This window comes from Aythya fuligula, chromosome 2, assembly GCF_009819795.1.
Source record: "Aythya fuligula isolate bAytFul2 chromosome 2, bAytFul2.pri, whole genome shotgun sequence".
Taxonomy (NCBI): Eukaryota; Metazoa; Chordata; class Aves; order Anseriformes; family Anatidae; genus Aythya; species Aythya fuligula.
Window position 1 is genome coordinate 43,770,271 of NC_045560.1, and position 27,967 is coordinate 43,798,237.

The 27,967-nt window shown below is 39.1% G+C and overlaps 1 protein-coding gene across 2 annotated transcripts; it reads left to right on the forward strand.

Annotated features, from left to right (window-relative positions):
- Positions 1-151: 151 nt before the first annotated feature.
- Positions 152-27,967, forward strand: CNOT10 (CCR4-NOT transcription complex subunit 10). Of its 2 annotated transcripts, XM_032182799.1 has the most exons (19): positions 152-277; positions 2,784-2,875; positions 5,015-5,176; positions 5,700-5,850; positions 6,516-6,661; positions 7,539-7,625; positions 8,331-8,414; positions 9,397-9,514; positions 11,336-11,485; positions 11,982-12,184; positions 13,737-13,858; positions 14,459-14,635; positions 16,114-16,194; positions 21,552-21,665; positions 23,025-23,155; positions 23,862-23,897; positions 23,990-24,117; positions 25,988-26,063; positions 27,670-27,967. In XM_032182799.1, exons 1-19 carry the CDS (start codon positions 256-258, stop codon positions 27,822-27,824), a joined length of 2,235 nt encoding a protein of 744 aa, XP_032038690.1. In that variant the 5' UTR covers positions 152-255; the 3' UTR covers positions 27,825-27,967. The 2 variants fall into 2 exon arrangements, with proteins under 2 accessions (XP_032038690.1, XP_032038691.1); XM_032182800.1 differs by lacking the exon at positions 7,539-7,625.

The window sequence follows — 27,967 nt, forward strand, 5'->3', positions numbered from 1 at the left end:
TCCCGCCCTCCCCTCCCGAGGCGGAGCGTTGGCGCGCCCTGACGTCAGACGCACGCTCCCCAGCAACGGCCGCACGTCGCGAGCTCGCCGGGAACCCGGAAGCGGTGGCAGCGGCGGCGGCGGCGGCGGCGGGCGGGCAGGGTCCGGGCGGCGGAAAGTAGTCCCGGAGAGCGGCGCGGAGCCCGGCGAGGACCGGGAGCATCCTCGGCAGCCCCGGCCCGGTAACCCGCCTCGGCCCGCACGGCGGCGGCGGGGATGGCGGCGGACAAGGCCGCGGGTGAGCGGGTGCGGGGGGAGCCCGGGCCGTTCCGCGGCGGAGGGATACGGTCGGCGCGGTGTATGGCAGAGGGCGGAAGGTGTCCTTCCGCGGGTGGCTGAGGGGGCAGGGGCCGGGCGGGGGGGGGAGGGTTCGGTGCCGTGCCCCAGCTCTGAGGGAAAATGGCTCTGGTGGAGCCGGGCTGGGGTAACACGACGGGCTCCTTGAGCAGCCCAACCTCTGACCTAACGCTAGCAGTCCCCACTAAACCATATCCCTAAGCTCTACATCTAAACGTCTTTTAAAGACTTCCAGGGATGGTGACTCCACCACTTCCCTGGGCAGCCTGTTCCAGTGCCTCACAACCCTTTCAGTGAAGAAGTTCTTCCTAACATCTAACCTAGAACTCCCCTGGCTCAACTTAAACCCATTCCCCCTCGTCCTGTCACCAGGCACGTGGGAGAACAGGCCAACCCCCACCTCGCTACAGCCTCCCTTGAGGTACCTATAGAGAGCGATAAGGTCGCCCCTGAGCCTCCTCTTCTCCAGGCTGAACAAGCCCAGCTCCCTCAGCCGCTCCTCACAGGACTTTTTATTTTTATTTTTAAACATATGATCAGATTTAGAGGCATGATAAGACGTGTTTGTAGACCCGTCCTGATTTTTCCCTAGGAGGTGCACCAAGCAGCATTTAAAGCACTAAGTGCCACTTTCTGTTAGGCAGCTACCAGTCTTGGTTTATCTTTCACTTGAGACATTTCAGTTCAGGACTCAGGCCTCCGTAAGCCCGCTATCACTGGCAGTGCTTTGCTTGATGAGCTTTTATAGGGTGGTACCAATGGGCAACACTGGTTTGGATGGCGCTCCTGAGAGGTGAACAAGGAACACAAGGAACCTCTTGACTAGACCGAGCCTCATCAACTTCAAAGCTTCTGGCTTCTCAAGTCTTTGCGTTGTCTTTACTTGCACTAGCATAATCTTGAAGGCCTGCTGAGCAAGTAAAGCAGATAACATGTCTGTTAGCACAAAAGTTGGAGGCAAAACCTGTTTGTTTATTCACCGCTGTCCTTGAAAGGCGACAGGTTTTTGTTCAGCTGTCCAGCCATAAGGATTTAGATCTTTAGATGTTTAGCTTGAGGAGAAGTGCTTCTTGTTCCTTTTCTCTTTGGCTGTGGGTAAACCAGGGCATCCCAAAAGTTTTCTGGGCTTTTCTGACTTTCTTTTTTTTTTCTGTTCTGCCTCTCCCCTCTAAGGAAGAGGCAGCACAAGTGGCATCGGTAACTGCATGATGTGCAGTTGATTTTGTAGCAGGTGTGTACGGTTCTGTAACACCCTAAGGAGCCATCCCTCCTGAGTGCTGAAATTGCTGAACCCCAAAGTTTGTCTAAATCACGGTGTTTGCTTTGTAACTAGCTGGTGAAAGATTGTTGGGGTTTTAGTATCTCATCTTCTCTGGCGTCTTGATGCAGGATGAAGGCTATGGTTCATGTGGAAGTGTATTGTTGTGTGGGGTGATGGAAGGGATCTTGCTGTCCTCCCAGCAACAAGCACAAACCATGAATCGATTATTAACTCTGTTTTATTCCTACCCTGGATGTTTATAGTCTATGCTTCAAAAACATTAAGTGATTTAACTCGTGCTGAAACGTAGGAAGTATTTCTAGAACTACTGCTTCCAGATACAAGCGAGTCTGGTGTGGTGACTGTTTTTTTTTTTTTCCTCCAGTAGTTTATGTTCAGTAAAAGGCAGGGACTGGCTGTTATTTTCAGCTGCTCTAACATGGAACATCTGTGCTGTAGTTCAGTGCAACTTCACTGAACTCTTCATTACATGATGTCAAAAGAGTTCAGCGAGATTCCTTCCCGACCAGTAAGCTCAACAGTGCCCAACAAGTAAAAAACACATTAGAAATTTTATTTAAAATGAATTGAAGACCATTAAAATGAAAACCTTATTCTATGACTGTGTAAGTGCTCAGAGGGGCCACCATCATAAATTCTACACGCTGTTCTTCTTGTTTTAACCTGGAAAAGATAAATAGAACTGGAGAAGGTGCTGGGGAAAGAAGTGTGAGAAAGATGCAAATTAAACCATGGCTGCTCACCTTAGAAGAGAGATGGGTCACTGAAAGACCTGCGAGATCAGGACTGAGGCAGCTTATAGGCAACATTTCCTTATGGCATCTTGCTGTGTAATCACTGGATAGCATTTGATCTTCCCTACAGATTTTTATGTAAATAAAGTCTATTTCTAGTGTGTGATTGCAGCTTTTAAGATAAATCTAAAATGTGTGCATATCAAGTTAGCTTGCGGGACTTTGGTTATCGACTGAGAGCACGGTAACGTAGTTGGGATTGTTGGATAACTGGAGATGTTTTAGTGAAGTTGGGACAGAGAGCTGCAGTTATATGGAGTGTTATTCCTGCTGGCAGGTGGATCTTGAGAACCAGCAGAAACAATATTTGTAGGCTGAATAGCTTTTATCACATATACAGACTTTTTTGTAATCATCTGTCCACTTTACAGATCAAGGTACTGAGAAACATGAAGGAGCAGGTACTTCAGGGATTACTGATCAGGAGAAGGAGCTGTCGAGCAGTGCACTACAAGCTTTTCTGGTAAGACAAAGTCAAACCCATCCTTCTAACTTACCACATAACTGCTAAACTTTTGGATACGTTAAATAGATTTCAGGTAAAAAGTTAAATACTGCTTTTTGAAATTCCTGATTGTGTGTTTTACTCGTTACTACTTTTATTTTTTCCTTTTTTTTCTTTTTTGCTACATCAAGTTCATGTAGTTTGTCCTTAAACTGACTACAGCTGATGTCTTGAGTTTCTTGTTCAATTTTTCTTTTTCAATACTTTTTTGCTGTTTGACATTTGATCCTGAGAACTGAAGGTATAGGAAAGGGTTGCCTGTTTTCCAGCTTACCCACAGATACCTAAAATACTTCTGATCTGTTGACAGCTTCAGCTTTAGTCTTATCCTGGTCCAATGCACCTTGTTTATCTCATGATCTTTCCCTTGCTTTGAGAGCTTTGTAAGCTCTGTAAGTGTGATGCTCTGAGGAGGTGACAGATGGGAGCAGAATTAATAATGTGCCTTATTTGTCAGTTTTGCTTTGTAAAGTGATTGCTATAGGTATCCTTGTGGACTGTCTTGCATGCTATGTTATCATGTTGCACTTGTAATTTCTGTCTTGAGAGAATTACTATAAAACACATGTATGTTATATTCTAGATCCTAACTAATGGAGTAGAGTAAAAGGACAAGAGAAAAAACACCACAAAATAAGCTGAGCATTTAAGGGTTCAAGGTGTTCAGAGTCAAAGCATGTTTAGAAGCGTTGTGGCTGTGAAGTGAAAGCAGCTCTTGTTGAAGAGGAGCTCTGAGTGAGAACAAGTGAAGAAAACCCTTGGGAGGTGGCTGTCTCACTCACAGAGCCTGCCAGCAGTTGAGCTGTAAATCCCTATGTTTATGTATCTTTGCAATAGGAAGTCCAAGGTGTTGATACAGAGTTGTGGGAATACTTTGTGTCAATATCCTGCTACATGTCGCCACAAATTGTGTAACTGTGCTGTCCTAGTAGATTGAAGGGACAGGACAGGGCGCTTCTCTTTTAAGAATAGCTGCAGAATGGCTGCTTTTTTGGGAAGAACAAAAGGCTGGGTTTCTCCTGAAGGACCAGGGAGGGTTTCTCTGCAGTGGAGGTGCCCTCAGCAGAGTGAGTTAGGTGCACAGAAGCAGCTCACTGTAACAGCACTTAGAAAAGCAGGAGAAAATGTCAGTGGAGAGTGGTGGTGGTACTCAAAAGACAGTTTTGGATTGTGAAATGTTGACAGAGCTGGAAATGATTCTGTGTATCTGACTGCCCAGATGGGAAGTAAACCTGATCTGGAAGAGGTGAAGGTGATCATTTATGTATATGAGTCAAACTTTAGAAAGCAAAGAGCTACTTAGGTTTGACTTAGTTGAAAGACTCTGGAGTTCTTTCACCACTCAATGTGACTAAATTCTTACTGCCCAAAGGAGACTTAAAATACAGAAAAGACTAAAACTGAAATAGGTTATGTGTTTCTGAAGCCCTTAAAAATAATTTGCCTATTCCTGGGGTCAAAGAAAGGGATGTCTTCATTAAATCACATCTCAGGAGCGTTACGCTTGGGTCGTGGTTTCACTTAAGCATGTGTAGGTCCCCAAATGTTTGAATACTTCATTCAACAGCTAAAATGTATACGTATATACATGTAAACCTGTCCTGGGAAAGTGACTTGCCCCTCTTTTGCCAGCCTGTCTTAAGCAGACTTCAACAGGCTAAATCATAATTTTCCTCACTTCATCTGGAATGAATGTAAAAAGGATGTGCTAAGACTTAGATAAACAGCTGCAGCTGTTCAATGCACACATGATGGGGAAAGATTAAGAAAACAGAGTAAATAATCTCAAAACTTACTATGATGAAGTATCAGAATAATGATTTTCATAGAAACATCTATGTTAACTAATCCATTGTCTTCCTCTACATTTTTTTTCAGGTTTTCTTACAACCTCAGCTTTTTGCCTTGCTTCTCATACCTATTAATCTGAATAAAAATGAATTATGTGTGTGGCTTTTTAGCTTTAGTTCACTCCCTGTAGATAAAGGAAATACTGCATTTGTAGACTTATGCAGAGGATACTTTCATTAAAGCTTACAAAGTCCAAACTAACAAGTTAATATCTTCTAATACCTTTCTGATATGTGCCATTTCTAGGCTGGAAATTATGATGCTTGTTTGCAACACCTAAATACCCTTCAAGACATAAACAAAGATGACTACAAAATAACACTGAATACTGCTGTTGCGGAGTTCTGTAAAAGTAACCAGACTACAACAGACAATTTGAGGCAAACCCTTAACCAGCTGAAGAACCAGGTAATGCAAACGTATTGATGTGAAAGGTGACATTTGAGTACTATTAATGGTGATGGGATCTTCACTATTGAAATAGAAAGAAAAGTTCTGCCCCTTCTCCCCTTGATTTGATAAATGAATAGAAAAGTAAAGTTACTTTAAAACCTTTGAGTCTCTTTAATCATTTAAGACACTGCTTTTATAGTTTTCAGTTACTGTTGAAATTGATTTGGACCTTAAGCGTTCCAGAGGTTAACTGTAGAAAGAACTGCTATGTTCTTAGAATAGATGATTTCTTAGCCTGAAAGTCTAACTACTCTCATATAACATAAAAAGCTGAAATGTTACTTTACTACTCAGCTGAAGGTTTTCTATTTCAATATAAATCTTTCACTGCATATGTGTTGAACAACAGTGAAGTTTATTAGCTTATAACTCTGACCTCTCTTCAGATGAATTAATACCTTTGGATTCTTTTTGTAAAATATTTGACACTTTAAAATCGTAAATATGGAAAGTTTGATGAAACTTTTTTTTTTTACAGGTTCACTCTGCTGTTGAAGAAATGGATGGTTTAGATGATGTTGAAAATAGTATGCTTTATTACAATCAAGCTGTTATTTTGTACCATCTGCGTCAGTACACTGAAGCTATATCAGTTGGAGAGAAGCTGTACCAGTTTATAGAGCCTTTCGGTGTGTAGACAGAAGAGTTTTCTTCACGCAGTAACAAGAACGAGTAAATGATCTTTCTGTAGTTACCAGAAAAGTGATTTGTAACTGCCTTATTAAAAAAAAAAAAGGAAAAAAATGATAGGCTTAGGAATGAAGAATATGCTTTATTTAAATCAAGGACAACATTTGAGTTTGGGATGTGGAAGGTATTTCAGAGATATTTAGCAGACAAATAATAGTGAAACTGAAGTGGATATTTGACAACTTTAAGAGGTATTTATGAAGTGACAAGTCAGAAGCATGTGTTGTGTGTGGGTCTCAATAAATCTAGTAAGTGTTAGTGCTTCTCTTTCAATGCCTCCCAGTTCTTGGGTTACCTATTGGGAACTACTCAGTGAAGCCAGAAATGCAGAGATGTATTTGTATGGAATCCTCTTAAGTCCTATGGGATTCTGTGTAGGCACATGGCTCCATCTGTTTAGACATTGGATCTTTGGTGCTGATTAACTTACACCAATTCTCAAAGTCTAAGTACATGTTAAGCCATAGTCTCTGCTTCCATACTAACATCATTTGAATTAATTCGTTTTTTGTGTTTATGTACTTATCCATGGTATGTAGGAGTCTGCTTTGTTTTTTTTTCTTACACAATTGTAAAGTCACTTCTGCTTCTTTGCTTTATACAGAAGAGAAGTTTGCACAAGCTGTGTGCTTCTTGCTTGTGGACTTGTACCTGCTAACTTACCAAGCTGAGAAAGCCTTGCATCTGCTTGCTGTTCTGGAAAAAATGATTTCACAGGGCAATAATAACAGCAAGAATGGAAAAAACGAGGTAAGCTTAAAATCATATGAATGCTGCTGCCTCTTTATCAGAGGCATGTTTTTACTGAATCAAAAATTAGTCTTTTAAAGTAGTTCAGAATTTTGGAACTGTTAGAACATCTGTAACTTCAGACAATGTACACATATTAAGTGTGTACAGCAGTTGCATATTCCTTCCATTCCACCCTTTTCTCTTACTGCTAAGGAGCTAAGAGACATCTCTGAAGTCAGAGACTTGCAATAGCAAGACAGTTGTCTTCGGTGTCAAATATACTTAGTTTTTCTTATGTGTCTTGGATTATGACCATGTGAGACCCCTGAGTTTGAAAGGAAAATCAATATCAGAGGAATTGAAACTGTGTGTCATCATGTGTGAAATCAAGCATCTGTTTGATATAGTTCCTGAAAGTATTAGGTATAATTTCAAACAAAATCTTTGGTGTGTGTCTTTTAGAAAAGATAATAGAATGAATGATGGCTTAGAAGTGAAAAGAGGACACTTTTTTGCCTTTTCCCATTGATGTCATACTTGCATTTATTTTAAAGTATGCAATAATTCTGTTGGAGATAATATGAAAGAGAGAACCTAGAATGTGCATATCATCCTCCTGAGTAGGAGAATTCTTGAAAGATCTCAATGCCATAGCGGCCTAACACTACTGTTAACATGGAACTACGTGCTTCATAGGCTGGCGTGGTCATTCTTGGATTTTGATCACAAAGCTCAAGTCACAATATTTAGTGGGATATGTTTTTTTTAATTATCATTAAATAACTATTTTTCTTCCTCATAAGTGATTAAAAATAGCTGAAGAAGGAATCTGTAGACTGAATGTTAAAAGTGAATACTATTAATGATTTCTTTTTTTTTTTTTCATTTGACACAGTCAGGGAATAATACTAATAAAGACTCCTCTAATCAAAAAGCTGAAAGTGGAGCTTTAATAGAAGTTGCTAAATCTAAGATACATCAGGTAGGTGTCTACGTGTGATTTATACAAGAGTATCAGTTCAGTCTTTCTTAAAATTGAGTACCACCTGCATAAAATCCAGTTCAGCATGAATTGTGATGCTATCCTTGAATTTCATCTTGTAAAAGAAAAGAATAGGTTTATCTAACTCTCCTTTACTAAGATACATGTACAGGAGAAACTGACAACCTAAAAAATCCCAATGTCAGATCCTGCATCTTTATCATATCTTTGTTAAACTGTAGTTAGCTCTGTTGATTTTTTTTATCAGTTTGCTGATAAAACAGTCTAAAACAGCTAAGGCTTTTTTTCATGGTACTGTTCTGTGGAAAAATACGTGAAGAAACAAAATGCTTCTCTGTCATCTTTTGCTTCCTGGTATTGTCAGTCGAGCAGGTAAATATCTGGAATTAAAAAGCTCGGTTACTTTAGTCAGTCTCATTTTAACTGCTAGTATCTCAGCATTTGAATATAGAGTTGCTGATGACCATTGAACAAAACACAGTTCTGCTTCTTGTAAATACAAAGCCTATAAACTTGCTGGTACTCTGAATAGAATTTCTTCCTTGGAAGGGCTTTTTGAGCAACTTTTTCTTGCCTATTTTTAAAATGTATGTAGAATGTTTTGTAACAGATCTCTAGCTATGGTTCATCTTCCAAGCCTGTATAAGTTACTCTTTTTAATTTACAAATTTAATGTTTTAACAGTATAAGGTGAGAGCCTATATCCAGATGAAGTCACTAAAAGCATGCAAAAGGGAGATCAAGTCTGTTATGAATACAGCTGGAAACGTAAGTATTCTTAAAGTTCTTGTTTCTGCAATCTAGGTCTGTCCCCTCTTTTAAAGCTGAATTTACTAACTTGTTTTACAAGGAAGATGTTCTTGAGAATGGATGTCTGAAATAATAATGTATATTGTCATTTGGGCTTGTATGATCATTTCTGTAAGTGTAATTAATGTAGGATTTTCTTATTTACATTGTTTTCAGTTGTGCAGAAAATTGCTGTTTATTTTTAATGACAGGAAAAGAAGTGAAGCTATATAATAAACAGGTCAAGTTTGGTTTATAATTTAAGCAATGCAAAACAAGTGTTAGTTTACTATAAATGCTTTGGGAAATAAAGTCTTCTGATGTCACTGATTTCAGTTCCTTAATAACAGATTAATTTTGGGTTACTCAGTGTCTTGTTTTTTATATTTGATGAAGTTTTTTGGAGGCTTATCTCTTGCTAGAAAGCAGTTTCTTTTTTTACGTAGGAGTTCTCAACTCAGAATTACGTCCAACATCCCAGATATATTCTACATTAACTGAGGAGCAGGGAGTAGGAGGAGAGCACTTCCCTTTTGTTGCCAGTCTCAACAGCTGCTAGTTTGACAGAAATCTTTCTGCATCATGATGTCTGTGGCAGACCAGGAAAATCACAGCCCAGGAGGAAGTTGTTGAACTCCGCAGGGAGGGAAGCATGGGGAGGAGTGTACTAGAAGACAGGTTGGAGAAAGATCCTCTTAAAAGGGAGATTCTCTGCACTTGGCCATTGCAATGACAGAGTTCTGTAGCATAATATTTGGTTTTAGAGCAGTAACAACAAAATCTATATAGATTTATAGTTCAGCAGAGGTAAGTGTTTAACAAAGAAATGCTACTTCATGAAATCAGTAGGGCCTAAGTATCCTTAAAATGGCAGCAGGGGGCAAGCTGAGTGTGGAGTGATTTAACACTAGAAGTAGAAATTATAAAATGAGATAATTAACTATTGTTTTCTCCTTCACAGTCAGCTCCTTCTCTCTTTCTTAAGAGTAATTTTGAATATTTGAGGGGCAATTACCGTAAAGCAGTCAAACTTTTAAACAGTGCAAACATTGCTGAACATCCAGGCTTCATGAAAACAGGTAAAATAAAAAACCTTCATCCTGCAAGTACTTAAATGTGTGGTACGAATAGGGCTACTTGTTGATATTAATTTTAAGCATATTAATAAATTACTTAGAGGCAGGCTCTAAATGTCATGGGTTTATATCCTAGGTATGTTTTCAACTATATTGTTGCACTTCTGCACTTAACGCTGTTGTGGTTTTAATCAAATGTTCATTTAGTCAGTGGATTACATATCTGTGCATCATGTATTATGTATCTAAGGATTTTTGAAGGTGTAAATGTGATATTTGCAAGGCTTATATTCAGTTCTGTAGATCAAAACGTGAAACAAAAGGCAATGTTCTAGATCTAGAAATGAGATTTTTAGGTTATACCCAAAGATGAAATTATAGCAGTTATGGTACTTATCATGGGGAAAACTCAAATGTTTCATGAAGTGTTAAGGTTTGACTTCAGTCAAATGCCATTTCAAGTTACTTTTATATCTAGAAAGTATGTATGTGTACATGTGCACAGAAAGTATTTGTATGCTCTTAAAGTTATTTGTATAATAAAAACATATACATTGTATGTGTACACACAATGTATACCAATTTACTTAAGTATGTTTGAGATTTTTAGATGTCATCTATTAAAAAATCTGGAGAGAAAGCTGTCTTGTATTAATAGAGAGTGAGGGCTTCAAAAAATATGTAGCGTAAAGCTACTAAATATCTTTACTTCCATTTGGTTCAATGCTTTTTTTGTGATAGTTCTCTTAAAAGTCCTTTTAGCACAAGAAGTTACATATGTAATGTTGTTGCACAGGTTGCAATTAGATGATAGAAGTTGCAGAATTGGCCCTGGGTTTATCATAGGACTATAAAGTTTTCAAGAAAATTCTGTATTTGCAGATAAGTTTCATAATTTAGAAAAACATTCAAAATATTTGCAGTAATGCTTATTCTGGCATTAAATTTTGAGACTTTGGCATTTGCTGTAACTTACTTTTTGGCAATTCTTATGCTTAAAGTCTTTTCTATAGTTCAGCATTTTGTTAAAAATATAGGTATATTTTAAAATGACTATTTTGTGTAAGCAACAGTGGAATGTTCACTTAAGTCTCCCAAAATTATGGTTAAAATAATGTCAGGTTAATTTGTTTGTTTGGAAATCATCTGGGTTTTCACTGTTTTGATTTGTAGTGGTGTGGGTTTTTCTTTTTTTTTTTTTTTTTTTTTTTCTTTTTAAACAATAGTAACACTGTAAAGCTTCAGTTACCAGCAGATAAGTCAAAAGTTTATTTTTCTGTCCTTTATTGTGTAGAAGGAGCTTCTTACAGTGTTATGTCAACATGATCTATTTAGGAAGGAGAGCGCATTTCCTGCTTGTAAGGTTAGCTTAACATGTTTGTTTGTTTTGTAAAATGTAGGTAGATAACGTCATTAAAGAATTTCCTTTTTACAAGAGCCATCTGTTAGAAAAAAAAAAAAATAGAAATGTTTATACACACTAAGCACTGAAAAAAATCAGATAAACTTACTTCAACTTGCAGTCTGTCAAATTGGCTTTATACCTGGGTGTCCTGAAACGTGGTGCATAAGATCTGAAGCTCTCTGGTTTCTTCCTTGTAGGTCAGTTTAGGTGAACTTTCCCAGAGAAATAGAATGATATACAGAAATGCAGATTATTAAAATACCTGAGACAGGGACATAACTGCATAATCCTTGAACATCTTGCTGAAGAACATATTTAATAAACTACCGTTATAATGCTAACCAATGAGTGGTGAAAGTGCTTTGTGGGTTCAGTGATGTTTTTCAGTTTATGAAAGTACTCCTTCGCTCTTCTTTCAGGTGAATGCTTAAGGTGCATGTTCTGGAACAATCTTGGCTGCATCCACTTTGCAATGGGAAAGCACAATTTAGGAATTTTTTACTTCAAAAAAGCCTTACAGGAAAATGATAATGCATGTGCGCAGCTAGGAACAGGTAGTTCAGATCCAGGTAAGACTTGCAAGAGATGAAAATGGGTGGTGGAAAAGGGATGGGCGAATGAAGAAAGTAAAAGCTTTCATTAATTGCCAACAAAATTCCTGTTCCATCTCTTTTGAAATGTTCCTTTTTCTTGTTTTCTTTGGCATGCCATGGGGCTAGGGCAATTATTTCTATCTTGTTTTTGGTCTTTGGTTTTGTCAGATCTCCCTGACTGATAGTCAAAGTTTCTGTGACACGATATGCATCAGTAAAGACTGGTACATTACTTGTGGTCCTGCTAACAGTAGATAGAAAATAAATACTATAAAGTTTTCTTGCTTTGATTACAGAGGGAGGCTAGTGAATTCTCTAATTAGAGTGATTTTTGTTGTTTGTTTTTGTTTTGATTTTTTGGGTGTTTCTCACAGCTTCCCTCCTACTTTTTTCTCTTGTCCCCTGCTACAAGAGGTCCACGGTATCAGCTCTCCTGAGCTGCACATCCAATATTACGTATCTTTTTCTGCAGGTAAAAAATTTTCAGGGAGGCCCATGTGTACGCTGCTGACCAACAAACGGTATGAGTTGCTCTACAACTGCGGAATTCAGCTCCTGCATATCGGGAGGCCTTTAGCTGCCTTCGAATGCCTGATTGAGGCAGTCCAGGTTTATCACTCAAACCCTCGCCTTTGGCTGAGGATAGCTGAATGCTGCATTGCTGCCAACAAGGGGGTAAGTGGCTTTGCAAATTCCTTATGTTTGGTTGTGGTTATGAAATACGTTCTGTCTTTGTGAACAGAGGAATTGAACTTTGAGACCCCTTCCAACCTGAGCCATTCTGTGATTCTTTCAGAAACTTTGCAAAGCTATTCGCAGCAGTTTTGTAGATTTACTTGTGCCCCCGTTTCGCAGATGCAACATCGAAGTTTAGAGAGCGTTGGGTCCAAAATGCCTTTGGTTTAAAAAAAAAAAAAAAAAAAAGCTAGGAACCTGTTTACAAGAACAGTGATTAGCAGTTCGGGACAAGGGAAGAAAGTTATGGGTAACTTCTTCACTTACTGTAGACCAACTAAAGCATTAGATCGTGTTAGGCACCTGGAGCTTAATGTTCTTCCTCCTACAGCTGTAACATTGTATGGTGTATCAGGGAGCATGAATTTGGGTAACAAAAGCAGCTTGACATTTCCCAAATTTGTAATCTTATGAGGTAGAAGTTAACTTTGGGTGCTGTTAATATTTAAAGACAAAAGGGAAGTGTTCTTAAATTACAAGATTTGCAACATGACAAGTGAGGCCTTAAAACCAATGGTTAAACAAATTTAATTTGACCTTGTAGCTCAATTTACAATATACCTTGATGTCTGGCTCTGGATTCATATTTATGCCCTGAACATCCTACAGAAAATTAATTTACTGAAGCAGATTTTTACTTGCTTTAGTATTGTAGTTTATAAGCTATAGACAGATGATTCCCTCACTGCATCTTTTTAATATTTGTTTTCAAGTTACTATTAACGTGATAATGGCATTTACCATAAAATATTTTTCTTTGGATTCTGATAACTTTTTCTGAAAAGTGACACCTATTTACTAGCATAAGTTTTCCTTACAACTGCAATTCTTTGTCACTAATTCTACTTACCAACAAAGTTGGCTTAGAGTTGTTTTCTTTCTGTTTATTCTTTTAAAATAAGTGTGGTGTGGAGTTGATTCTTGGGACTTATAATTAGTGTGTTAAATTCAGTTGATCTCCAGAATATCTGCATACACCAAAATCTGTTTAACAAGTTAATTCAATGTAACTTTGCATATGTTGTAGTGCAGCGTTGTGCTCCCCATGGAACAGTTTGAGAGCATTTTGAATGCTGTGTAATCAGGGTGAGAAGATGGCAAATCATAGTGACAATTCTGATGTTATTTGGCTGATCGTATGATTTTTTTGATATCCTAGCAATTCTTCTAATGCGACTTAATTCATTGTTCTTCTGCTTTCAAAACAGAGGAGAAACTAGGTCAGTAGGCTATCAGACAAGCTGTCAGAACTAATCTGTGAAAACACTGTGCAGTTAAATCCCTCTGCAACACAAAGGCAATAGAAAGTATCTGAATCTTCATGGTACTTAAATTTAAAACTGTACCCATATGGGGTGGGAAAAAAAACAAACTATTCTTGCATTATAGTTGGGTTTGAATTCTTCCAGTTTTCACGTATTTTGCAAAGCTCTCATTCAACAGCCATAATATCTTAGTCCTCCTTTTCTTTCTTTTTTCCCTTCTTTTTTAGACTTCAGAACAAGAGACTAAAGGTCTTCCAAGCAAAAAGGGAATTGTGCAATCTATAGTAGGTCAAGGCTACCACCGTAAGATAGTCCTGGCGTCCCAGTCAATACAGAATGTTGTTTATAAGTAAGTATGCTTTCCGTGGGTCTTTATTTTATCATAGGTTTTTTAGGGGTACGTGTTTGTTCATCAGGACTCTTAAACTTTCATGGAATAATTGTGTGTTCATTTTGGAATTACTCATGTAGTGAAAAGAGGTGTGTTTAAAATGCTCGAGTCCTGCTTAAACATCATTTGGATGTCTCCTCTGTTATGGCCAGCAGAGGGCTTAATTGTGTATTTGTTGTAATTAAGAGTCATTAAAACTTAAAATTGATTTTTCTGAAATTTGCATTTCCAGTTAGCTAAATTTGTCTTTTTCTCACTTTAAAATATATATTTTTGGTAATCCACTCTAAAAAATTACAGGTGGAATCTAGTTCCTCTGTCATAAGACTTTAAGTAGTGAATTCAATCAAAACAAGAGAACTTCTTGTAATTGCCACGTAGTTGAACCTGCCTATGCTATTTGGATGTCATGGTATACTTTCCATACATAAGAATATCAGGGTGTATTTATCTTCATAAATAAAATTTGCTCTGCATCCAGGTCTTTCTGGAGCTCTGCTTTTCCTTTTAAATTTAGTAGGATTGGTACTCACCAGCTGTCTTCTGTGTCTCTTTCAGTGATGGGCAGTCTTCAGCAATACCTGTAGCCAGCATGGAATTTGCAGCGATTTGTCTAAGAAATGCCTTGCTGTTACTTCCAGAAGACCAGCAGGAGTCAAAGCAAGAAAATGGCTCTAAAACTAGTAATCAGCTAGGTGGAAATGCAGAAAACAGTGAAAGCAGTGAAGCTTGCAGGTAATCAGAATTTTGAATTACACCTTGAATTTAATTAATTTTAATATTTCAATATTTTTTGAATATAAAACTTGAGCTAACTTACCTGTTAAGCTTTATGCAGCCCATTGAAATGAAGCTCCTCTGACTTAAGCTCACAGGGCCCATTGGGGAGCAGCAATGAAAATAAAATGGTGGCCCTAACTCAGACAAGACCTACTTTTTGTGCTTTTTCTTTGCCTTTTCCTTGTAGAAGTAAGGAAATAAAAGCATGCTCTGGACAGGAAAATCCCTTACTACCTTCTGCTTTTGAAAGCAGATGCTTCTTCCACTTAAAGAATAAAAAAGAATCCCTCATGTCTCTCAGTGGTCCCTGCTAATTTCAAAATCTCCAGGCTCTTCTTGCATTTGTGTGTCACGTTCTGAAAGGTTCTAAAAGGATTTGTTCCCTCTGACAAGGGACCCTCTGAGAGAGCAGTAAAAGATATAAGGCATTTGAAGAAAATCACACTAATTGAACAGGATAATTTTGAAGCAAATCCCACTAATTGAACAGGCTGGCTATTGGGCAGATTCCTCTCATTCACAATACATCTGTGAATATTTTCAGTGGTTACAGGTATTTTTACAATCTATCTTTAGCAAAGGCGTCACATGAAGTACCTTCACTACAACAGTGTCAAGTTCCCTTCAGTGCTGTTGTTTGAAGGTCTAATTTGGAATTATCTTACCTGTTTGTAACAGACACGAAACTGTACTTCAGTGGAAAAAGCTCCGCTTGTTAAATGGCTGGAACTCATTTTCAATTCAGATTGTTTGATCTGTTCATAAACCATCTCTCTGCCAAGGTGCCACTGTTAACCTTCTCTTTCCATTTTTTATTCTGGAAGGAGGTTGTCTATCAGCTTACTGGGGAGTGAAATTGCCTATGTTTAAAAATAGAGTGAATATTTGGCCCCCAAACAAACCCCAAGCCTAATTTTAAGATAGTGTTGTTGTTTTTTTAAGGGGTGTATTTTGACATAATAAAAATAAAGGGTAGCTAGAAATCTAATGGAAGATGTACTTTGTGGGTTTTTTCTTTATAGAATATGTATGTAACTAATCACAGAGGTGTCTAGGACAGCAGCTAGTTTACTGCTTTTCTTACTGGTTGAAGGAGAAGGTTACAAATGCAGTAAGTTCTGCATCTCCAGAGCTTAAAGTTCTTGTACTACAAGGAACTTCAAAAATAACTCAAGGCTGTGGAAAGTGACATGTGTTGTTTGGTGTGTCAGTCAAATCTTTCCCAGTATATGCCCCCATTTTTCCTTATCCTAACTATTTGATAGCAGCATTTGCCTCAATTTTTACATAGCTTCATTTTCCTGTTTTTTTTTTAGGCTATAGAATTTTTGCAGTCCTTTAAAATGAAGTGAATAAATATCAATGCTTGTTATGCTGAGATCTTAAATTATTTGCAGTTACTCCTTCTAATTAATATACTGGTTTTATTCTAGCAATAAAAGTCATGAAGGGGATAAATTCATTGCAGCTCCACCTTCTTCGCCTTTGAAGAAACAGGAATTAGAAAATTTAAGGCAAGTAAATAACAAAGAATATTCACAACTAAATGAGACCCCTCTTAATCTGTGCTGTGATTCTGGGGTCATTGCTAGCTTTTTCATTTTTTAATGGTGTGGCACTTGCAGTATAGCATTGTAGTTGTTGATATAAGGATGACTATTTTGTTTACATGCACATGCTTCCTTTCCTCAAGGCTTTGAGTCACAACAAGTAGAAACTCTGCAGAATTTCAAATCAGATTATAGTTACGTTTGCGTTTGATCCCACTATTATAGGCTTGCCATTAAATATCTGGTAAAACCAAAAAATCCAGATCTATAAATGACAAAGCTAAAAATCTGACAATGGCTCTTCTGACTAGCAGAAGAGGGGAAAATTACAGTATAGTACCTTTACCTTTTAAAGATTTGGTAAGGCTGGTTTGTGAAGTCAGCCCACAATATTACATTCTTCAATGGCAAATTCTTGCTGAGTGGAACAAAAAATCAAAGTGGTAAAAGCAGCTATACTGCTTTCAAGTCAGAGTGGTGCTCTTAAAGAAGCTGAATCAAAAGCTGACTTTTTTTTTGTGGAATTAGGTAAGATATTAAACAAAACTATGCATTTAATTGAAGAAATAATTAAAATCTATTTAAATAATCCTGTTGGTAACTTTATTTCCTTTACTGTAACATATAAGACAGGATTTCAAAGGCCATTTCTAGAGTAGGGTTTAAGTTTTATTTTGGTGTGTGTGGGGAGAAGAGATAGGATGTAGGGGTGGGGTGTTGCTGTTTGTTTGTTTTTTTTTTTTTTCTTCTCATCTGGACTAGGGATGAAACCTTTAATAATCCACCCTTCCCCTTAGTTTATTCACTTTCTGCCTTCTCCCAACCATGGCTTAGACTAAAACCTTTTTATTTTTAATTAACTTACTATTATCACTTTTTCATATGTGACTTGGCTTTTAAAGTAATAAATACCCTAGGAATACTTTTAATACTATCCCAGTTACTGAATAGTAAGTGATGGTAGCTGTTAGGTTGCTTTTACACCTTTTCAGATGTTTTGGTTCTAAATAAAGCTTTTCTCTGAGTGATAATGAATTACTGTGAGATGATTCTTGGCTTGTCAGATCTCATGGATTCTTTGTCTCAGTTTTGACTTTGCATTTTGGAAGAGATACTTAAAGAGAGCAAGGAATCTTGCACTAAATATTTGCACAAGTATCTGCAGTTTGGAGTTTTTATCTTCCTAGAATTGATTCAACATTATTTGGCCAGGTCTTATTTTATAATCTAGATTTTATCATCTATAATATTGCATAATTTTCAGTTCAGATAACCTAGTCTTCTCTGGACTTTTCACAGCTCTTTTTTTCTTTGATTGCTGCAATACTGTAGAAACAATTGAAAATAGATTTAAGACAAATGCGAGCCTGACAACAGGTTACAGGGCTAATTAGACAAAAGAAGCCTAAGCTAGTGTACTTGGCTTTGCTTTTGTAGCAGGCTACTAATATGTAAATGCTTCCACTGTTCCCAGTGTGATAGACAATTTGTGCTGCAACTTGATTGTTGTTTGAAGCCTTAAATTTCTTGGTATTGTAGTGCAAACAACCATTTTGTCATGTAGTTTCTTTTCACAGTTTAAACTGTTACTGCATGTTATATAAAATTCCTTCTGTCCTGGGTGACAATGAACTGATGGCAAAACAGAAAAATCCCTTTCAGCAGGTAGCCTTCCCACATGAAACAAATCCATAGTTTGCGCAGAATAGAAGGAAATGTTGCCTTTGTCCTGGCATTTGACTTCCTTACCATGGAAGAACATGAATAAAACTTGACTGCAGTGTTTTTGTATTCCCAAAGATCTTTGAAATACTTATTTGGAGAAACATAGACTACCAAACACAATAAATTGTCCAAATGAGTATTGTGTTGTCTGAAATCTCTTTATATTTCCCCAATTAGATCATCATATACTGAAATGTTAATGGCATTGTTCAGGTGGTTGCTAGCCCACTGAGAATCTCTTAGTATAAAGCTTGCACCACCTCTTAAAAAAGAAATCTGTTGTAAGTTTCCATTATGGACAAAGCATACAGTAATTTCCCACTTAAACTCGTGAGTAACACTTTGTTCCAGCCTAACCCCAGGTAACCTGCGGTTTATAATGACCACTGTAACCTTTACTTTGCTGCCTTGTGTATAGCAAATCTACTTGTATTTGTTTAAAGGCAATTTAGCAGTAGTCTGTGAGGAGACATTACTGAGACCTTGATTATTTATTCTGTAGTGATGCAAGAGGATACTCCTTGAAATAGAAGGCAGTGGATTAAAAACAGTGGTGTGGTGTGATTTTGTTTTTTTTCCCTCTCCTGACTTGAAAATGTGGTTGCCACATGTCAAAATCACACGGTGTCACATCGTGGTTTTCTTAACTGCATAGTCTTTTCTTTCACAATCAGCTGTTATCTACTGATGAAACCTGACAGCCTGTCAGGAAAAACCTACCAGTTTAGCAAGAACTATGCTGCTTCTGGTAAAGAATGTCATGTAGAGAAAGGAAAAGCATTGATCTTTTTTCTTTTTCAATACTTGCTTTGACTGCTGGTTAAATCCATGAGACTGGACATCCTTAGAGTGTAACTGCTAAAACCATTCCTAGGTTTCTGCAGATGGCTATGGAAACATGGCAGGCTCAAATGTTAACGTATTACTGTTGGCTTGCTCACTGAGGAGCTAAGTGAGAAAGTTAAAATCCATGTCCAGTCAGGGAACATTAAAAGAGATACTGAAATGGCAAGGATTATTCTGAGGAGTAGAATAATTTTTCCCCTTGCTGACAATCACTGGACTGAGAAGTCTCCATTGCTTCTGGTATCAACATGGAGAATTTAAATGTTTGGGATTTTTTTTATGATTTTGTACAGTTGAACATCCTAATACGAGTTTAAAATGACTGACTGTGCCCCTAAATGACTCTTAAAAATTAAAAATGGACTCTAAACCAAGCTTAAGTGTTGGGCGTATTGTTTGCTACTTGTGTGCAAATTAGTTGGACAGACTTTTCAGGTTAGCGATGCTCTCCAACTGTTTTAGAGAAGCCATTCTTATGCCTTCATGGTAAGTTTTGAAGGAGTGGATTTGCCCTGGTTAGCCTTTTTTCCAGTGGAATGAGCTACACTGAGCACATAGGTTAGGTTGTACAACCCCTCAGTCAGTGTGGGCTGACAAATCTCGTTGCCTAAACCTACCCAGGAGGTTGTTTGACATAATCTGGCAGTTTAAAAAAACATTTTTCTTTTTCCTAGTGCAAAGGCAGTTTTATTTAGGGAACGGAGGGGCTCAGTAATGCTGGAAGTCTCCAGTGCTTAAAGACGACCTGCGGAGTTTTGTCAGAATCCTGACCGGGGTGAAAAACTAGTTTGGCTTTTCCCTTGTGGTGCAATTCTTCTGCTCTGATTAGCTGTCAGATCTCCTGAGCGTTTGGTTTGGCTGGTTCAACAATGAATCCAAGCGTTGCACGGAGGAAAACGTGGATGTTTTCTTCAGAGGACTTCTGCTGAAGGATCTCTTTGAGGTCTTGAAGGGCTTAACAGGCCCTGAATCCTTCGGGCAGAGGAATAGGTTTCCATCTAGTCGGACCCATCTGCTGTGTGACCGGAGCATGCCTGTTGTTTGCATTTATGCTTTCAAAAAGCAAAAAACAGTTTTAAAATGCTGTGGTGAACAGAAGGCTTGTATTGACTTACAGGGTAGGAGCACCCAACTCTGCAGGCCTTGACTCGTGTGTAAAGGTATTTAGCATCTCTGCTCGTTGAGAAGTTGCTCTTCCTTGAGGTCTAGAAGAAAAGAAGCTGGTTAGAAGCAGGCCATTATTTCAGGGATTTTTCCCCCCCCCCCCCCATTTCCCTTCCCCTCCCCACAGCCACAACCTTTCAGAAATATTTTTGGTCGGGGACTTGAGCCGGGGGAAGCTTTCCTCTCTTTCTTGAAAGCTTTTGTATGTGCTCAGATTTGATGTGACATCTGGGCATGGTAAAGAGGAAGTGGGGGGTAGGGGGGAAACACTGGCGAGGTTTCTTATCCTGCTTGTGCATAATTAAAGAGCATGCCTCCTGGGAACTGGGAATAAAGGCACCCCAGGCCCTGCCGTGAATTACATGACTTACTGCTGGACTCAAAGTGGGCTTGACAGTTGCCAGAAGGTTGGCGGGGTAATAGCCCACCTCCTGGCAGGAGAGTCGAAGGCTCTGCTTGCATCTCTCCCAACGTGAGACCTCGCTAAGAGGATCCCCTCTCCCTTCCCCGGAGGAGAAAGGAGTCCGTGCTCACAGCAAGGCAAAGCAGGCCCAGGTTTGTGCCCCCAGGGAGGACGAGGGGGCCTGCACTCACCAGGCTGGGGCAGGGACATGGAGGGGAGTTATTACCAACTGGCAAGCTTGGCTTAATGCTGGCATGCTGACGTGGGGTTCTTGTGTGAAGATGGAAAATGAGTCATTCAGATTGCCTTACAAGAGCTGTCAGAGATTTTTGTGTTTTTGGAAACCCATCAAAGTCTGTGACAGCAACAAAAATGCCACATAGCAGATCAGGCTCTTGGCAGAGGATTACAACCCTCAGCGTAACACAGAACTGGAAACAACAAAACTCCCTACGGTTTGGTCTCCTTGTGTACAAATGTTGTAAAATAGAAGAGTGAAATATTGTTACAACTTAATTGACTGCAACAAGGCAGCTGTAGTTCAAGGTGATTTATAGGATTGGGAGTTACAGAAATCTGTTACCCGTTGTTGCAGGAAGAGGGGGAGGGCAGAGAAATGTGAATGAAAACCCAGGTTTTAAAGAATAAAAAGAGGGTGGAAAAGTCCATGAGAAAAATGTCATGTGTGGTGAGGTCCATCAGTTATTAATGGTCAAAACTTCAAAATGGTACTGTGTTATTTTTGGGGGTATGACTATATCTTAGTAATTCCAAATATTTTTCCTTGAATGTGAAATAACTTCAAGTAAGAACGGAATGTATGGATGCTGTATGGCTGTTAAATTTTATATGTACTTAAACATTTGTGTATGAGCAGTTAATATCTTAAACTGTTTGTGTTGTATATGAAGTTTCTTTATTGCTTTTATCCTATATAAATAATGTCTGAAATGTAGTATGAAAACAGAAGTTATTCATAGTAGGATCAGAATCATTTTAAAGATTACAAACTGTTCTGTTTGTTCCTGCTTCTTTTTATACTCTAAGAAATGTTAAATGTCTTTAACAAATGTTCAGCAAATCCAGATAAAGGATAAAATTTACAGCTGCATTTGAAATCCCAGAATTTTCTGTTTAACATATTGGTTCCCTCCTTTTTTTCTGCCTTTTTTTTTCTCTCCAGGTGCTCAATACTTGCCTGTAGTGCTTACGTGGCTCTGGCTTTGGGTGATAACCTCATGGCACTGAATCACGCAGATAAACTCCTTCAGCAACCAAAGCTGTCAGGGTCTCTTAAGTAAGTCTGACATGACCGTTTCTTCTTTCTCAGCCCTGCTTTTTGCTGGAGAGTTCTGAGTTGAAGCTTCCCATGTCTGTAGCTGCTTGCCCATTCTGTATCTGATGCAAAGAATTGCTTGGCGTGCTCCTGTTCTTATTGAAGCTCTGACTAAATGTTCATTGACACGCAGGAACGTGAGTCCCCTTGTTTGTGTGAATTCAGTGTAATTCAGAACCGATTGCTGCTCTTGTTGCTCTTTGTTGATCTTCAGCTGCAGTTCCCCTTCAGTGCAGGACTGTCAGATCTCTGTCCTGGCTCACTGTGGGCAGCACCTACTTGTGTTGGCACAGCACAGGGGGCAGGAGTAAGCAGCTAGGTGCAGACAACTGCCCGAGCCAGCATGCAGCTGAAAACTCACTTAGCAAACTACCACCTCAGAGGGGTGGGTTTGCTCAAACAGCAGGGCACCAGACCTTGGATGTGCAGGATTGTCACTTCACATCTTGCTGTTGCTCATAGAATTTCCATTCTTTAATTTCTGTTCTTCAGTTCTAACTTGGCTTTTATCTTTTTGGAAAGATGCACAAACCTCTTTCTGTTTGTGCTCACCAATTCTGATACGCCTCTGCAAATCCAAAAAAAGGGAGCTCTGGCCCCGTCCTTCTGACCTTGTTTGTGCATTGAGTTCCTGTGTATGACAGGAATTGAATAAAATATACACAAGGCTATTACGGTACTAATGACATTTGGCAAAACTGGTAAAGTACAAGCAGAGAGCAAGCTAACTTGTGTTTATGGATGCTGGCAGCATTCGCTAAAATTGTCCGCGTCAATTAACGTCTCTGGCTCCCATGCTTCAAACTACAGTAGAAGCTCATCTTTTTGTGCAATCTTTATAAAAGCAAGATTTTAGAGGATTTGCCAGGTAACACATAATTTTCTAAAGGCAGTGTTACTGCTATGTAATGCAAGAAATTCAAGGTATTTTACAGAATTAGTTTAACTTTTTATTGAATGTGAAGTCACTTTAACACCTCAAATTTTAGGTGTATCGATATTATGGGGGAGTTTTTGTAACCATTTCTGTTTTTTAATTCTTCGAGATGAAGCCATACTGAGTACTGTCTGTCTAGAATGGCTGTTCCTGTGCATGAATTAGTTGGCATTACTCATGTACAGAATTTTTTGGAACACTGGGGTGTAAAAAGCAGATGTCAGAAAGGGGAATTACGCAAGCAAGCTTACTTCATGCGTGTGTATTAAGCAGTCATTGTCATGTGCTGAAGTTAAAAACTGAATTAATTTTGTCTTGTGTAAGAACAGTGAATTTTGGGGGTTGTTATGCTGACATTTGTACCTGACCCTTTTCTCTTGTAGGTTTCTTGGGCATTTGTATGCAGCAGAAGCTCTCATCTCTCTAGACAGAATATCTGATGCCATCACTCACTTGAACCCTGAGAACGTCACTGATGTTTCCCTCGGGATCTCTTCAAACGAACAGGATCAAGGTTAGTGAATCCACACTTGATTAGAACTGGTCGTGTTCTCGGCTGCTTTCTTGCTGTAACATTGTGTATAAATATGATGACGATTAGGATCACTTGTTTTAAGATGCAAGATTGTTTGGGGTTGGTCTGTTCCTCCAGGCTTTAGTTCCTGCTTTGATTTTGTTTTGTCTTTTTGCATGCCCGTCCTTCCTTTGGCATGTCTAATTCTGTAATATAAATAGAACCGTATATTGTAGTGGTAAGCATAATGTTGTAAAATTCCTTCTGTTAACTTCTGCTTCGTAGTTTCTCCTCCATTTTTTTAATCTCTAAGCCAGGGCTTGTGTAAGAGATAGGAGCAGGGAGAATGTAATCTGTATCTTGCAGTGCTTCCAGTTGGGAGTGTGTAGTCTGTGACAAAAATACTTCAAGAGCCCACCTGCATAATTAAGACTACAGCAGCTCTGATTTCAGTCAGATGACTGCAGTTTACACTTCATTGTTCCTACTTGCAAATCGAAAAGTTCTTAGGGAAACAAAACATTAACTATGGGAACGTGTAGCTTAAATTTAGAAAGCAAACTGATATGTTCTCCCTCTGCAATGTCAGACCGTGAAGGAAGAAGCAAATTTGTATCTGTTGACCTGTAACTATAATTTTTTTAAAATGAGCTTTAAAAAAAAGCTCACAGAAAATGATATCTTTGTGTCTGTTTTTACTTTGTAGGGTCTGACAAAGGAGAGAATGAGGCAATGGAATCTTGTAAGTACCAGCCAGCATATTCAGCAGAGTACGGGAACTTATTTGGGCAGCTCTGAATAAAGGTTTTAAAAAAATATTTTCTTCAATTGCAGCTGGCAAGCAGACCCCCCAGTGCTATCCCAGTTCGGTCACATCTGCACGAACAATGATGTTGTTCAACCTCGGAAGTGCTTACTGCTTGAGGAGTGAATATGACAAAGCTCGAAAGTGTCTCCATCAGGTATGAAAAACAAATCTGAAGGCAGCTCTAGGGACAAATGTATGTCCTTCAAAGTGCCAGGTAGATCACAGCAAATCCTGGTGATTTCACAGCTCAACATTTATATGTGGGCTTTGCTGAGATGGCAGCTCTGTTCTGTCTTAATGAACCAACCTCTATTTGTAACATGAAGGAATTCCAAAGTTACTACTTGTAAATAGTTCAGTACTATTTTTAAGGATTTCTTTTAGATTGTGTCAAAACAGTGGAAGATGACTAGGAAGCCATTTTTCTAATTTTTTAACAGTCCAGTAGTAATTGTTATATCCTACAGGAGAAGGTTCTTTAGGGCCTTGCATTTCCTTGTCTTTGATCAGTTAACTCACCATCTAAGCTGTGAAATTTAGGGCTGAGAGAACAGCTACAATCTGCTGGACATCTGGTTCTTGCCTGCCTGGTCTCCTGGTAAGATCAGGTCGGTTGGGGGCTGCTCACTCCCCTTCTTTCAGTAGAACAGACACAAGTTACTACTGGATGCTGAATTTGAACTGTGTAGACCATTTTCTCTTGAGCAGGTCCAGTGGATGGCTGGACCAGCCCGTATTTTAGCTTGTTGAATAATTGGTTTCTCCTCGGGGAGCATCTCCACCATCTGCTTCTTGTAGAAGGATGCAGATACCAGGTACCACTGCCAGGTAGCCCTGTAGCAAATGATTATCTTGCACCTCTTTCTGATCAGGAATCAGTCCTGTTAGCGTCTCATGTTTTGTGCAGATCCGTCCTCTCTTTCTCAGGAAATGGGTTGATCTCAAACACAATTTACTTCTACAAATGTATAGAGACAAATATGCATTTTTCGTGCCTTCTGGATTGGGCCCTTATAGAAAAAGATAAAATTTCAGGGTTCAGTCTTACTGTCATCACAGGAGTCATCCTTGTACTAGGATTATCGAGTGTTCACATTTGATAAATAATTGAAAACAGTAAGTTTCAGAGGTAGGGACAAATTCTTTATTATTTGTCATGTTTCTTGCTGCTCATGGCTGGGCTTTGCCCTGCAGTACCAAACCATACACCAACATGATGCTGATATCCAGTGACCTGGGAAGAGGGAAGGCAAAGGATAAGGAGAAAAATAGCATTTTCCTTTGAAGGGCCTGGTAGCTCACTTTCACCTTGTTATATTCTCCTCCCTTTCCCAGTGAAGTTTCAGGGAGCCCTTCTGTTTGAACCGAAGGGAAGGAGCAGCAGTCTGGTACTTGGCATGACTCCCGACAGAGAAGCTGGTGAGGCAGAAAGCAGAGACTTGTCTGGGGCCTGCTGGAGGCAGTTCTGCAGGGCTGTGTTGTTCCAAAGGCTCTCAGCTTCGGACACATCTCAGCTGGAGCACAGGGACTTAGCTGCAAGCCAAAGGAAATCAAGGGCATGTACCTGGCGTGCAGGAGATCAAGAGTAGGGAAGTCAGATCTGGAGCTAATACAGAAAACAGCATCACTGACTTCATAGATGAAAAAACGTACATATTTGCTTGTGATGATCCTTGTTAACTTCGTATTCTGAACTTCGGAGCAATGGAGGTTACCTTTACCCATCATCTCAGCAGGAAATCGCAGTCAATTGGCCCAAGAATGACAGACTCGTATTGACATAAGCATACAGCAGATGGTGCTGCTAATTAGTGTGAAACAATCTTGCAAGGCAGACAGTCTTTCAATCTCTCCTTGCATGCATGAATCTAACTGTGTGTATTAGTTTGAAAAATCTTGCCCTACAGATTGTTATGTGGTTTTGTCAGCTAAGATGATGTTAATGGTCTTGTCAAGAGGCATTTTTTGAGCTGGATACTTCTCTTAAGCACTCTTTCTCCCCTCTCACCTTCTTTTTCCATAAGGCTGCTTCATTGATCCACCCCAAAGAGATCCCTCCAGAGGCTATTCTGCTGGCTGTATATCTTGAACTACAGAATGGTAAATATTACTCTTCTTCCAATATTAAAATGCTGATTTAATACATAGAATGAATATGTAATGTTGAGTGTAATGTTTGGTATTTATAATACCTTAGGTCTTTCCCTGGAGTTCACAAATAACACAGGGAAAGGATTAGAACACATTTGTAAAGTTGTGAAATGTTCTGTCAATCTAGCTTTGGGATGCATGGGGAAGAACAGTTGTCATCTTTCCTGATCTTTAGAGTTGTGCCAGCATTTTGAAGGACACCCTTTAGGCCCTATCTCCGTTCTTACACTGCCATGGATCTATGTGTCTGTACCCTCATTTCCATGGAGCAATTACTTGCAAATGCGTGGGAGTTTTATAACTTCGTTGTAGTTAACTGTTTTGATAGAAGGCAGTTTATCTTAGTTGGCTGGCAATTCCTGCTGTTAAACCTGTAAAGCACACGTGTATAAGAGCAGGACTGCAGTGAACACCTGACGTTCTAAACATGCGTCTTCTGAGCTGAAATCTCCCATACTTTGTCCAGAAATCAGCAGTCTTGAATAGGCCCAGTAAAACCTGTGATGAGGTTTATACTATAAGAGAGCTTTAAAGGTTTTACAGTAAAAGAAAACTCAAATCCAAGTTCCCAAAGAAGCTACGTCAAAGGCTGTGCAGCAAGTACTCTATGACGCAAAGCTTGTACTATTGGTAACTCTTCCAAAACCCATTCTTTTAATGAAAATGCAGTGAACCTTAAAAAAAAAAAAAAAAACAAAAAAAACCCCTACAAAATAGGAAAACTTGTACTTGGATTCTGCAGTGTGAGCAGATTGAATCAGCATACTCATTTTCCTTTCATTACAGGGAAGCAGAGGCCGTGACTTTTTTTATTCTGAAATTAAGTTTTCCTTGCAAAGATATTTCCAAAATTCCAATTTAGAAACACTTCTTTGTGCAACAAAGAAGCACAGAACAGAAGAGAGTACCAAAGGGGCTAAAGCTGTGTTTTGTCCTAAGAATGGCAAGAAAAAGCCACTTCTCTTCTGAAACTAAAACATTAATGAAAGTAAAATATTTGGTAAGAGGAAAAATGTGCTTTTCAGAACTTAACAGGTTTCCTCCTACAATTATATAGGCTTAATTTTTAACAAAGAGCTCCTTTTCCAAGTACATAGATATTTAGTTGATGGGCCATGCATACAATTGGGGAAAAAAAAAAAAAACAAACATGTTTTTTTTTCCTTTTAAAAACAGATTTTACATATATTCTTAACACTTGCATTCCTGTTCCTTAGTGTGACGTTGTGAGGGCATTCTGTGTGAGAGAACCTCTCTGCCCTAGCTGTGGGAGTGAGAAGAGGTGCCTCCAGGAGTTCAGCAGGGGCTCTGGCACCTTCCAGCTCCGAGATTAAAGCTTGATGTCTTCAGCTGAGCAGAGGTGGAATCGAGTCCTAGGAGTCCAGATTTACTTCTGTTAGTGTTTTTAATGGCTGTGTCCTTCAGTGAATAGGAAGCTTGCTTTTGTACATGGTCTAGCAAGGAAATGATGCCAGGGCTTAGGCATCACTGTTGACGCAAAGGAGCTGAAAAGTCATACAAAGCTCTTACAACTCTTTTTATTTTTGCATTGCAGGTAACACTCAGCTGGCGTTGCAGATCATCAAGAGAAACCAGCTTCTCCCCTCTGTGAAAACACTCTCTGACATGCGGAAGAAGCCCGTTTTTCAGCCAGTCCATTCAATCCAGCCCATTCAGATGCCCGCTTTCACCACTGTTCAAAGGAAGTGAGGGTTTTGAGTGAGCTTGCTGCTGCCCTTTCTATGAGGGCTTGGGATTTTGTATATTTTTTTAACCTAGGACACCTGCATACCCGGGGTTGCTGGAGTGTGTTCATTTCTGTAAATTTTTAATAAAACACCTAAATGCCTCTA